General features: G+C 48.6%; 1 protein-coding gene across 1 annotated transcript in view; it reads right to left on the bottom strand.

Annotated features, from left to right (window-relative positions):
- Positions 1 to 13643, bottom strand: part of TGM3 (transglutaminase 3) — a 45891-nt gene extending 32248 nt beyond the window's left edge. Inside the window, exon 1 of the mRNA XM_023512201.1 lies at positions 13624 to 13643. Within this exon, the coding sequence (XP_023367969.1) occupies positions 13624 to 13630 (7 nt within the window). The 5' untranslated portion in view covers positions 13631 to 13643. The remainder of the gene's footprint in view (positions 1 to 13623) is intronic.
- Positions 13644 to 13891: the final 248 nt, after the last annotated feature.

Raw genomic sequence — 13891 nt, forward strand, 5'->3', positions numbered from 1 at the left:
CAGCAAACCTGGGAACTCTGTGGACTCAGATGGGGATGGCATAATAAAGGACCAAGAGGCTATGGATTTGAAAGGCCGAGTGTTCACACCAAGGAAGTATTGCCAACTTTTTAGATGGCATGAGGAACAGAAGCTACATTACTGTCCCTGAAGTACCTGGGTCCCTGAAAACTGGCTTGGTTCAGTGGCTCACAACTAGCACTTGGGGAGGCTGAGGTGGGAGGATAATTTGAGCTCAGGAGTTAGAGACCAGCCTGAGCAAGGGAGAGACCCCATCTCTACTAAACATAGAAAAACTAGCCAGGCACGGTGGTGGGTGCCTATAGTCCCAGTTACTCGGGAGGCTGAGGCAAGAGGATTGCTTGAGTTTAGAAGTTTGAGGTTGCTGTGAGCTATGAGGCCATGGTACTCTAGCTTGAGCAACAGAATGAGACTCTGTCAAAAAAAAAAAAAAGAGAGAGAGAGAGAAAAGACAGAAAAAGAAGACTAATGTTGGGAGATGACCATCATGACAGCTCAAAACGTAGCCCATAAGGCAAGGTGAGCATGAGACATTCGTTCAGTGCACATATGGGATGTGTGTGAGATGTAGTCGAAGCTCTCAAAACCTTCAGCAGGGGGTCGAGATCAGATAAAGCTTCATTGGCAAAGCTGGGCCTAGGAAGGAGAGAGAATTTTGTCTACACTGCAGACAATGGGAAGAGACAGTCCAGAGCAAAGGAGAGTGAGATGTGTTATTTGGCTAGAGTAGGGTCCCCGCATGGGAAAGAGAGAAAGGTGAGGCAGGAACAAGTGGGTCTGGGGCAAGGTTGGAGACGGGGTGGAGGGGCTCTCTGGGTACTGAGCCAAACCTGCAACTGCTGGTGAGCTTGCCACCAGCTCAGGGTACTGCAAATCCATTCATTCATACATCACTCATTCACAAATACTTATTGAAAGCAAAAATTAGGCTGGGCGCGGTGGCTTACACCTAAAATCCTAGCACTCTGGGAGGCTGAGGTGGGTGGATTGCCTGGGCTCAGAAGTTGAAGACCAGTCTGAGCAAGCGTGAGACCCCCATCTCTACTAAAGATAGAAAAACTAGCTGGGTGTTGTGGCTGGCACCTGTAGTCCCAGCTACCTGGGAGGCTGAGACAATCAATCTCTTGAGCCCAAGAGTTGGAGGTTGCTGTGAGTTATGATACTACGGCACTCTACCCAGGGTAACTGAGTGAGACTGTCTCAAAAAAAGGAAAAAAAGCATAAATCAGCATGTTTTTATATAAATTCAAGGAAACTAAAATATTCCTGCAATCACTAAGAATTGGTTGAATGGAGGGAAGAGGAAAGGGAGGGAGGGAGGGATGGATGGAGGAACAGAGTGTTTCTGGGCATCAATACCTGCTGGAGACAGCCCAGATCTCAGAGGCTCTGGCAGGATTGAGCTGTGTACAGCTGGGTTGCTACATGGCTGGTCACCTAGCGCAATGGCCCTGACCTTTTGACCCCTGCCTCCTGCTAGCCTTGCCTATTATCCTCTGTGTCTCCCAGCCAGGTGTGATTCAGTAGAGCTTTACTCTCTCGTTTCAGAATTTAAAAAAGGGCTCGGTGGAACACATGGTTTCAGACTGCACAAGCCTCTTCGGAGATTTTTCCCCCCTCTCCCAAACCCTGAAGAATGTGTGTCCTTGTCCAGGTGAGGTTTGCTATTCTAGACCACCAGCTCTTTGAGAGCAGAAGGAGTGCCCCAGACAGACCTCTGCCCAGCATCTCTAGCGGGCACCTGCCTGCTTGCAACTGGCCCACACCCTTCTCTACCCCAGCAAAGCTTACGCACTGCTTGCTACGTCTGTGCTAATAGTACAGGCCTCCCCATTCACCCCAGAGACCAATAGCTTGTCCTTAGGGAGAATGACAAAGACAAGACTGAGCTCCAGGGGACCAAGGCTACAGAGACACTGTCCCTTCCACTAGAGACAGCTGCGGACAGGAGAAAAGGGGCACTTTGCATGCCACCCCCACTGGATTGTGGTGGTGATGATCATATTATGAGCTAAAGTTTACCGGCATTTATATGCCAGGCAGTGTTCAAAGCATTCACGTGCATTAGCACATTAACGCCATGAGGCAGGCCCTTGGTCATGGTCACCACACTCCCTGGTGGAGGACTACAGGCTCAGAACCCACACTTGCCATCTCTGCCTCTCCTGACACTGAGCATGAGCCCAGCAGCGCCAAGGACTCCACTTCCCATTACGGTGGTTACGGGTTTTACAAGACTGCTCTGAGCTGGAGGGGGAGGAAGAATGGGATTCACACGTGTCATCTGTCAGCCTGCCTTATGCCAACTACTGTTGACAGGGTACAGAACCCTTTACGTATGTCATCGATGAAACTGAGGCTCAGGGAGACAAAGGAGCTTATCTGAGGTCATACACCTAAGTAATTGGCAGAGCCAGGATTCTGAAGCCAGGTGTGACATAAGAAGTATATATTTGGTCTCTGCCTTTCCCTGGCATTCAGCTCCTAAAACTCCTGGAATCTCTAAAATCATGGGTCTTGTATGCTTGTAAGATGACTGGTGCTGGGGGGCTCCTGGATCACCTCCGGATGGGGCTGGTTGCCAGGGTAACCAGCCACAGGATTGAGGGTTGGAACTTTCTGACTCATCCCCTCCCTAGCCTTGAACTGGAGACTGACTTAATCACCAATGACTGATGAGTCAATCAATCTTTCCTGTAGTGACATCTCCACAAAACCCCCCAAAAGATGGGTTTTGAAGAGCTTTCAGGTAGGTGAAGGTGCTGGGAGGGCGGCATTCAAGGGGCGGGCATGAAGGCTCTGCGCCTCTCCCCTAAACCTTGTCATATACCGTTCCTTCTTTCCATGTGGCTGTTCCTAAACTGTATCCTTTTATAATAAACCCATAATCTGTCTTTTAAGTTCTGTAAGCTGTCCTAGCAAATCTATAAACCTGAGAAGGGGGACGGGGCAACCCCCAATTTACATCCAGTTGGTCAGAAGCACAGGTGACAATGTGTACTTGTGATTGTTGTCTGAAGTTGGGGGCAGTCATGTGGGATTGAGAGGTGTGTGCTAACTCCAAACAGTTAGTGTCAGGATTGAGTTGAATTATCGGTCACCCTGCCAGTGTGCACTGAGAATTGGAGAAGTGCCTGGTGCAGGAATAAACCCCCCACGTTTGGTGGCTGTAGTATTGAAAGTAGATTGGAAGGAAAAAATAGTGGTTCTTTTTCACCAGGCCTTACTGATGCTAACCTGTCACTGTGGTCCCCAGTTCTCCCCTTGGAAAGATGTTTCATGCATGAACTTGAGTCCAGAAGGTACCCTAGGTGATGAGGGGGTCCTTTTGACACATCCCTGCCCCAGCCAGAAAGCAGAGTGAGCCCCTGGAGGGGAAGTGGATAAGGGAGCAGCCTCCCTTTGCACCCCAAAGCACAGGGTGAGTGCATGCTTGAGAAGCTTCTGATGTGGCTTCAAAACCTTTCTCCTTCCACCAGCTGCTTCCCTCCGTCACTGCTGCACCACTGAAGCCTAGGATTGGCTGTGCCAGAGCCCAAGCCAAGGATCCCATGATCTGTTTGTGGATTAGCTGGTGTACTTTCCTCCCACAGCCCCCCGCCCTTGACATGGCCCTGGTCTCAGCCCCCTCTGTCCGAGTGTTCTGGCAGGGAAGGGGAGAAGGCCCCAAGCTGTTCAGATTACAGCCTCAGGTAGATTTATAAGCCTCAGGGCTGCCTTCTCTCCAACCAGGGTGAAGGGAGGAGGTGAAGGGTGAGTAGCACGATTCCTACCATTGACTCATCAGTTTGTACACTTGAAAGACATCAGAGAGAAGAGAAACCTTGGAGACAAACCACACGCTCCTCACCCTCCCTCCAAATGGGAGCAGACGAGAGGCCCCAAGAGGCGATGCCCCTGCACTGGGACCCGGACTCTCACCCCCGTGCTCATGTTATGCCTCTCGCCACCGCCCTGAGTCGCTGTTCAACTCCAGTGTCAGGGCTGGGGCAATTTCTCACATGTTTTTCCTGAGAATTTCAGTGTCACCAATGATCCCAGTGTAGCAGACTGCTTAGTAAACGTCTATTCCCGTGTCTCCTCCTGTCTTTCCTGGTCATGAAATCCCCCATATTAACAGGCACTACTTTCCCAGGCTCCCTGCAGCTGGGTGGTCAGCTGAATAAGTTCTGGCCAATGACTTGTAGGCAGAAGTTACAGACGGATTCACTTTCAGGAAATTGCTCTCTTTTTAAAGAAATAAAGATAAAATTCCCACATTAAAATCACCACTTCAACCATTTCAAAGTGTACAATTCAGTGGCATCGAGTGTACTCACAGCATTGTGCAACCATCACCAGTGTCTAGTTCCAGAACTTTTTCATCACTCCATCACGCCTATCTCCAGCCTCTGACAACCATTCTGCTTTCTGCATCTGTGAATTTGCCTATTTGAGACACTTTGTCTGAATAGGATCTCACAATATGCAGGCTTTGGGTCTGACTTCTATTCCTTAGCACAAAGTTTCAATGTTGGAGGATGGATCTTTTCTTATGGCTGGATAATATTCTCCTGTGTGGCTATCCCATGCTTTATTATGTGTCCATCAGCTGATGGTCACTTGGGTTGTTTCTACCTTTTGGCTACTGGGAATAGTGCTGCTATGAACATTCACACACAAGTCATTTTTGGAATACTTGTTTTCAATTCTTTTGAGGAAACTTCATTTTAAAAAGCAGTTAGCACAGCAACGCCCGTAGCCACATACACTGAAGCAAGCAGGTTCAAATACGGCCCAGGCCTGCTAAACGACAGTGACAACTACAACGAAAAGATAGCCAGGTGTTGTGGTGGGCACCTGTAGTCCCAGCTACAGGGGAGGTGGAGGCAAGAGAATCGCTTAAGTCTGAGAGTTAGAGGTTGCTGTGAGCTGTGACACCATAGCACTCTACTGAGGGCAACATAGTGAGACTCTGTCTCAAAAAAAAAAAAAAAAAGTGGTTGGCAATGCCCTTTGCTGGTTTTTCTCCCCTGGTGTCTGGAGCTGGGCATGGTCTAGAGCAAGGGCTACCGACCATCTCAGACTGAGCAGGGCCGTGCCCTAGGGATGACAGAGGAAGGGACTGGCTAGAGCTGGACCCTGAGCCTTGTGTAGCCACCTCCCTTGGCCAGAACTGCCTGCACCTAGACCTCTTGTATATGGAAGAAATAAACTCCTGTCTTGTTTATTTTTCTAAGCCATTGTTTTTGAGGGTTCATTGTCAATCACAGCCAAACCTAGTCATGCATGTTAATGTAACCCTTGCTCACTTACTCTATGGTCCCCCTTTGGCAGGAGTCACATGAGAAGCACAGAGAAGACTCCAGACCGTGAAAAGGAACTTGCTAGTCAGCTGTCTCAATCCTTGTCTGCCTGGCTCTGTAATCTTAGGCCTGCAGCAGACAGATGAGAATGACTGGTTGTTGGGTGCGAGACAGGGGCTCTCGCCTCCTATTCCTGGGAGGACCACATCACAGAGGGGTTGACAGGTGGCTCAGCACGGCATGGCTGATAATACTCCACTGTCCGAGATGTCCCAACTCCTGGCCCAGACTCTGCTCCCCACATCTCTCCTCCAGATAAAGATGTGTTATTATCTTACTGGTGTCTAGAGTTAGGGCTGATGGAAATCCCAAAAGTCATCTAGCTGAGTAAGGTTTGAGGTTTTTTGATGGAGACTATATTAAGAAATCCATTTTATGCAATGTTTATATACATGGGTCTTTAACTGACACAAAGTTTCACAAAGCCATACTAATGATTACTACATGTAAGATACTCTGATATTTCCTGCTTTTTTTTTTTTTAATTGCTGGTCACAATGCACTAAACTAGTGGTTCTCAACCTTCCTAATGCCTTTGATACAGTTCCTCATGTTGTGGTGACCCCCAATGATAAAATTATTTTCATTGCTACTTCATAACTGTAATTTTGCTACTGTTATGAATCATAATGTAAATGTCTGATAGGCAGGATGTATTTAGCTGACCCCTGTGAAAGAGTTGTTTGACCCCCAAAGGGGTCGTGACCCACAAGTTGAGAACCGCTGCACTAAACTGATGTCACAACCTGCTAGTGGGTAACAACTGGCAGCTTGAAAAACAGTGATGTAATCCAATATTCCCATACTACAGGTCAGAAAAGTGAGGTCATGAAAGGGGAAGCCACCTGCAGAGATCACAGAGTTATTTAGAAGCAGATCTTGGCCCAGAAGTCAAGTGTCAGAGTCTAGTCACTGAGGGGCTATGAGTCTTTCCCAATGCCAGCCCCCTACTTCTCCCCCTGGACACAGGAAATCTCTCCCCTTCCTGGCTGGCCCCATCTCTCACTCCAAGGGACACAGGTGCTTTCCTGCTTAGCTCCCACCTCCCTTTCCCTTCTCTCTCTCCATGCTGTGCCATTCCCTTTTAGTTTCCCCAACATATTCAGACATTGTCAAACCAGGTGGCATAGTTTCTTGGCACCTGGGCATGGCAAGGGGGAAATGTCTCTGAATTATATTTTCCTCACCTGCAGAAAGGAGACGGTGAGACCTGAACGTCCCCCCCTTAGGGTTATTGTTGGGACCCAAGGTATCCCCATGGTGAGCACTGGGGAGACAAATGCCTTGGGACCCCACATATAATGGCCCAAACAACACAAGAGCAGAGTCTGAGCTTTTTATAGGCTATTGAGGACCTCTCATGTGCCCCACACTACACTCAGCATTTCACCTGCGTTGTGCCCTTTCAGAGTCACAAAAACCCTCTGATGTGGTAATTTGAGAGTCCCGTCAGGTGAAGTCACTTGCCCAATATCACGCACTCAGGCAGAGCCAGGACCCAAGCCCAGACTGGAAGCCAATTTCTCTTGACCCCATATGACCCCAAGCTGCCAACCAATGTGCTTGTGGGACAATGGCTTGGGCAGCCTGGAAGCTGCCAGAGAGAGCCACCCACAGCTTGCTCCTGACTAGATACCCACAGCCAGGCAGAGAAGAGAGGAAGGACAGCGTTTCCATTCTCTGAGACCAGAGGCTCTCAACCCTCAATGCATGGAAGAACCCCCGGGGGAGTGTGATATTGGTCTGAGCTCTATCCCAGACCAATTACATCAGACTCTCTGGGTTAGAGACAGCATTGGTATTTTTCTAAAGCTTTCCTGGGGATTCAAATGTGCAGCAGGACTGAGACTCGCTACTTTAGACTCAAATATCATTTACACTTACCAAAGCTCTTTCACACTAATTATCTCACCTGAGCCACCTAGAAGCTCTCGAGGGGAGGAGTTACTGTGCTGTTCTTAAAAAAGACAAAAATAAGGCTCAGGGAGGGGACGCCTCCTGAACCCAACTCTCAATCCTTACCAAAGACCTGGGGGCCTTGTTCCTGCCACTCCTCAGTGATAAGTAAAAGAATTTCCTTTGGGAGGCTGAGGCAGAAGAATCGCCTAAGCCCAGGAGTTGGATCTTGCTGGAGCGACTCCATTGTACTCTACTGAGGGCGGAAAAAGTGAGACTCTGTCTCTACGGAAAAAAAAAAAAAAAGAATTTCCTGACTTCAGTACACACCCAGTCCAGCGCGCGGGCCCTGGGGAGGAGGAAGACTACCAAGTCTGCAGGGTGGCGGCAGTGCAGGAAGTTATTTGAGGTGAACAAGAGACATAAGAACTGGGGACTTGGGAAATGTGCAGAGGTGGCTGGGAAACTTTTAATGGAGTGGCGCCAGGCCTGGGAATTGCCCTTGATTAGCAAATGTATTCATCTCCTAGGGTAGTTTTGTTTTGTTTTGTTTTTGAGACAGTTTCACTTTCTCAAGTGCTGTAGCATCACAGCTCATAGCAACCTCAAACTTTTGGGCTCAAGCGATTCTCTTGCCTCAGCCTCTTGAGTAGCTGGGACTACAGGCACCTGCCAAAATGCTCGGCTATTTTTCTTTTTTTTTAGAGATGAGGTCTCAGGTCTTGCCCTGGCTCAGGCTGGTCTCGAACCTGTGAGCTCAGGCAATCCAACTGCTAGATTACATGTGTGAGCACCAGACTGGGTTTTGTTTTGTTCGTTCATTTGTTTGTTTTTTTTCTGGAAGAGGGAGGTGTCAAAGAAGACACTTCAGTAGACAGAAGACTGACAGGGCAGTTGACCACACTAAGGCAGTCTGAGGAGGGGCTGTCTCCCCCCGGCATGAGAACGTTCGGAGGCTCTTTGTATAGTAGGTACATTTTAGGGTTGGACTCAAGCAGACCTGTGCTCCAAACTTGCCTAGTATTGTCTTTAAGACATTTTTAAAAGAATACATAACATCTATCGCCCAATTTCTGTGGGGCAGGCATTTTGCTGAACTCCTAACATGCTTTATCTCATTTAATCCTCACAACAATTGTTTGTGTTGATTATTCTTATTGTCCTCACATTACAGATGAAGAAACCGAGCTGTAGAGAAGTTAAGTAATTTGTCCAAGGCCACGCAACTTTACAGGTGATAGAGCTGTGATTCATACTCAGGTCTGACTCCAAAGTCTACAGCTTTAGCCAAATAACCATTTCTTCTCCATGAGGAAAAGAAAATCAGATTTGAGAATCAAGTCAAGTCATTCTCCTCACCAGAGACCTAGACCCATTGTCCTGCCTAAGAGCTATAGCACATAATCATTTAAGAGCTCAGACTCGGTTCAGAAGCCAAGCTTTCTGGGTTCAATTCTGACTTTGATAATTACAGGCTGTGTGACCTTGAGCAAATTACTCCGCCTCTCTGTGCCTCTGTAAATTGGAAGTAGAACCTACTTCATTGCATTGCTCTAAAATAAATCTTGGTCTAGATTTGGGACAATGTAAATATTGACCATCATTAATCCTGCACCTCTTTCTAAGTTTAAGTTCAGGAAGTTGAAAGAAAGCAAAATCCTGGGAGGAAAGTTCTCTGCCAGAGGATATTACAAAACCTCAGAACTCATCCTCGAATCAACAGGTCCCTTCCTATGCCCGAAGCTACATGAAGCAATGCTTTGTTTGAAAGAGCAAAGCTTTGGAGTCAGAAGACTTGAGTTCAAGTTCTTGCTTCACCACCCACAATTATACTCATGCAGGTGGTATACTCTCTTGTTGGGAGAAGGATAGAAGGTAATTATGTAACATATGCATGTGGGAGCATCTCAGCCACACACAGAGGGAGAAATCATGATGTTTATTCTGCCAAAGGCTTGCTCAGGAAGGAAAGGCAGACCTTTGATACTAAATCGGTCAAACATTAATCAAGGGCAGCTTCTTTTGCTAGATCTCTACACAATGGCACTGCATGTTTGTTTGCAGGAAAACCTCTTTGCATTCTGGCCTATCAAGTCATAAAACAAAAATTCAACCAAATGTCAGTCATTTTCAGAGCTCTTGCTATGGGGAAGTTCAGTTTTAAAATATTGTAGGTAAATGAGATTTACAGTTGGGGCTCAAAGCACCGACCTTGGGACCAGACCTGGGTTCTCCAGTGCAACTTTGGGCAAGTGAGGTAACTTTTCAGACTTCCATTGCATCCTTGGAAATTGGGGGAAACAATATCCACTCCCAGAAAGTTTTGTAAGGAATTAAATGACATAATCCACAATGTACATTCATCCTTTCCTGCTTTTCTCCTATTAAAACAAACTAGACCCCTCTCTTTTCCTCTAAGGTTAATCCCTCATCCTTGTCCTCTAAGAAATTCACCCCACCTGTCGTCTCCTTCCCTCTGAATCTTCTTTCCATTGCTTTCTGTGCCAGGCCCTTCCTCATTCCCATTAAGGTTTATATATGAGGTTGGACAATTAACCTTTCAAACTCATCCTAGAAAAAGTGCCATATGCCATATTGCTGAATCTCACTACAGTCACCCCTGAAGGACTTCCCTTGGCCATCTGATGACGTTAAGCAGGGGAATGTACTTTTGCTAGGATGAGTTTGTGAATTTACTTGTCTGATCTTGCATGACAATAGCTCTGATGGCCGATCCTGAAAAAGAACTCCAAAATTGCTTTGAGGGTGGATGAGGCACTGGCAGTAACGCGCAGCTTCCCAAGGGGAAGGTGACCGCAACGATATTCAGCAAGGAGGGAAGCAGCGCTTTTTCCAGGGTGAGTTTGGGAACTTCATTGTCTGACTTTGTGTATCTAAGTTTCTCCCATTAGAAGGGAAAAACAAAAAGCAGTCCCTCAAATCCATACCCTGTAAATTTCTTGGAAGAAAGGACCTCACCTGCTATCTGTTGTCTCCCCTCTTTTTCAATTCTCTCTGATCTGTTATCTTCACATCATTCCTTGGGAAATGCTTCCACCCAAACTACCAAAAAGCCCCCACCAATAGACAATTTTTAGCCTTTAGTCTATTTGACTCTTCTATGGAATCTGCTCATTCTCTCTTTCAAAACACCCTGGGATCCATAAGGTCTCATCTTCTGATTTTCCTCCTGCCCCTCTTGGCCTTATTCTTATTCTGCCTTCAGGGTTTTTTTTCTTAAGACACCAAGGCGAGGAGAAAACGGGCTCATGAAAGACATTCCACTAAGGTGCGCACCACAATCACCCCATTTTAGAGATGAGGAAACTGAGACACAAGTTAAACAACCTGCCCAAGACCTCTCAGCTCGTAGGCAACAGATCTAACCCAGAAACCACCTCTGGACTTGCCCTCTTAACTGTCCCACTTCCTCCCTCTGTATAAAATCCCACAGTAGCAAGAGCGGAAATATGGGCAGCCATCCTTCCGGCAGGACGAAGCTGCTGGCAGTTCTGTCTCTGACACACAGGGAGCAACTGCCCTCCCAAGTGAAAGAAGTCGGTGGGACTGAGGCAGGCAGCAGGAAGCAGGCAGCAGGCAGCTGGTCCTCATTTCAAACACGGTGTGGCCAAAGCCACAAGGCTCTAGGGCTGGAGGGGCAGTCTGCTGTTCATAGACAATGTAGATATTGCTCTGGCCCAGGCCAGGTGGCTGAAATAAGTTTGTGGAGAGAGCCCAGGAAGCTCCTAGAAGATCTACAGAAGAAGGAGGCTGGCACCCTGCACGGACTCCTGACTGCTCCCATGGGAGAAGGAGCTATTGCTGTCTCAGCTCCCAGGAGCTCCGTTTTGCGGCAGACCTACAGGCCCAGAATGCTACAGGCCTCTCGGGACTGGAAAATGACGCCCAGAGGTGGTGAGTCCTTTGGGCCATGGCTAATTCTCTGCCCAGAAAAGCAGATGGCAAAAAAGCTCATTGCCCCAGTGGGACAGAGTTGTTAGTCCCCAAAACAGAGGTTCTGTTTTTTTACAGGGAGAGGTCAGGGGTTCGGTTTGTACATGAGGACCCTGCCTCTAATCCTGAGTCTCCAAGTGGCTTTGGGGATCTGTGTCCCCAATCTGCACCCAGCCATGCCATTTTGCGCAGAAGCTGCTGGGCATTCGTCCACCACTTCTGATGCCATCCGCATCCCAGGCTGCCCCCTCCTCTGAGAGGCAGAGTATCTGACCCCCTTCAGTCCAACAAGAACCTGAAATTAGGAGCTGGACACAGAGTACCCTTAAGTAGCACACATGTGACTTGCCACGGGGTCACACCTGCCCACCCCACATTTATTCCCCATTCCCTCTGCCCAGAACACTCCTCACCCCACAAAACCACTCCAGGCTAAGTCCAACTCATCACCCATGACCAAGTGCCGTTTACTTCTCAGGTCTTCCCTATCCTGAATCCAAGATTAATCCTCTCTTGTCCCCACTGCACTTGGTTTGTATTTGTCATGCAGCCTAGTGACAGTTAACTTGCACGCTACTTCCCTAGGAACGGGTGTGACCAAGCACCGGCCTGAAAGCGCGCCGAGGGCGAAACTGCTCCCCTTTATCTGTTTTCCACTGTGCCTGCCAGCCCCTTTCCTTTGGGTGTCCAGTGAGTAAATCTGTCTGCCTAAGAAACACTAGCTGGGTGACTAGGAGCTGGGCTAGGAAGTGCATATGTGACAGATTTAAAGAACCGAATGTGTTTACTTATCTCTCCTTCACTTTTTAAAAACCTGATTTTCTCCCAACTCATTCTGTTGTGGCCTGAGAACATCCCTGGCTGTTTGTAGGGCATGAAGAACATGCCTCTGTGAATCACAGGCTCCTGACACTGGTCTCGGTGGTGTCTAGTGGGGCTGGCTCACAGTGGCTGCTCACTGGGCAGGGACGAGGGTGCACGCCCTCCTGAGGCTGGGCCTGTGCTGGGGCCTGTCCACTCCCTGTCCCTGGCTTCTTTTTGTGGAGAGAGAATAGCCAGTCCCAGAAGGAACTTCAAAGTCCATCTATTTCAAGCCCTTCATCTTGCAAACCTGAGGCTTAGGAGTGGCAGGGGACACATAAGCTGCTGGTGACAAAGCTCAGATGAGAAACCAGGCTCAGGGTTGCTTTCCTGTGTCCCAGATGTTACACACACTCCTGTAGGAGCTCAGCTCTGGCGGCAGGACACAGTGGGAAGGGCACTGCTGAGACCTACGTGGGCTCTGCTCCCGACCTGCCGTGCAGCCTTGGTCAGGCTCTACTATTTCTGGGGCCTCAGCCTCCTCCTGAGGGAAGGATCAGGAGGTGGGCTAGATGACAGCTAAGTCCCCTTTTGTGAAAGTCTGCAGCGTCCAAAGCTCCTCATTTTAGCATCCCAGCCAGGCTAGACGTTCACAAGAGGAAATAGAAGACTGGGGGTGGGGGACTGATTTTTTTGCAATCACCTGTCTTGGTCTTTGTGATTTTTGAAGGAGTCAGCATTCTCCATTTACACCTGGGTTAGTGACTTTTTGGGCAAACCTTCCTGCAGCGCTAACCACCATTCACAGTTTTTACAGGTTTGACTCAGTTCTTGTTTGGGCTTGGCACACATGACAGGCGGTAATTAGTGTGCTGCCCAGCAGGGGTGCCAATATCAAAGGGCCCCAATTCTCCCCAGTAACCGGGAGATAAAGAACCTGCGCTTCCTGTTGTCTGTCAGCCCCTTCCCTGGCGCTGCTCATGGGGACCAGGACATCTTGTCACACACCTGCTCTCGCTACCTGGAGGCTTCAGCTCATCAGTCACTCACAAAGAGCCTGCTGGTGCTTTGGGGAAGTGTGGTTTACTCAGGAGCATTTCAGCTCCTGTGGTTTTTTCAGGAGCATTCCAGCTGCGCGGGGCAGGGACTGTTTCTTTCAAAGCAACTTACAAACTGTCACTGTTCCCCTCCCTTTTACCTCTGGGATGTGTTTTTCTTTGTCCACATTGCTGATGGCTGGGCACAACTACACGGAGAAACAGGAGAGCAAGTCCCATCCGGCTTGACTTTATGGATGGTGGCCAATGTGCAAAAAGAATGTTAAGGCAAAGCTTGTCCTGTCTCTAAGGGGACTTGCCTGACCTGCAGCTGCGTGGAACACCCTGCCCATTACTCAGAGTTACATTCCGGTCAGGTTCCACCCTCAGGAATGTCCTTGAGGGACCAGACAGCCAAGGAGAAAGAGGTGCCTCTGAATTGAACCCTAAAAGACTAAGTCCAGCCTTCAGAGCTCCCAAGGCAGGCAGCTATCCTGGCCAGACTCTGGCTTCTCAGGCTGGCCCAGGGGACGCACAGGCTTCTTGACAAGAAGATGCCGCACACTCACCAGCCATGTCTCGCCTTCCTCTGCCTCCTCTCAGGTTCCTCGGGGAATGGCACAGACGGTGTCAAAGAGACGAGAGACAAGAGACGGGCCGCCGGGGATCGCCCTACCATTTATAGAAGCTTCTCCTACACACCCCAATTAGGATTCTAATGAGGTAGGCGAGGCACCAGGTCATTCCTGTAGTGCCTGTAAACGTTTCACTTACGACACATGCTTGTCACCCAATAGAAGGTCATCATGCTTGTGCAAGACCAGCTTGGGGAAAAGG

This window comes from Otolemur garnettii, unplaced genomic scaffold, assembly GCF_000181295.1.
Source record: "Otolemur garnettii isolate 467f Iridium unplaced genomic scaffold, OtoGar3 scaffold00025, whole genome shotgun sequence".
Lineage (NCBI taxonomy): Eukaryota > Metazoa > Chordata > Mammalia > Primates > Galagidae > Otolemur > Otolemur garnettii.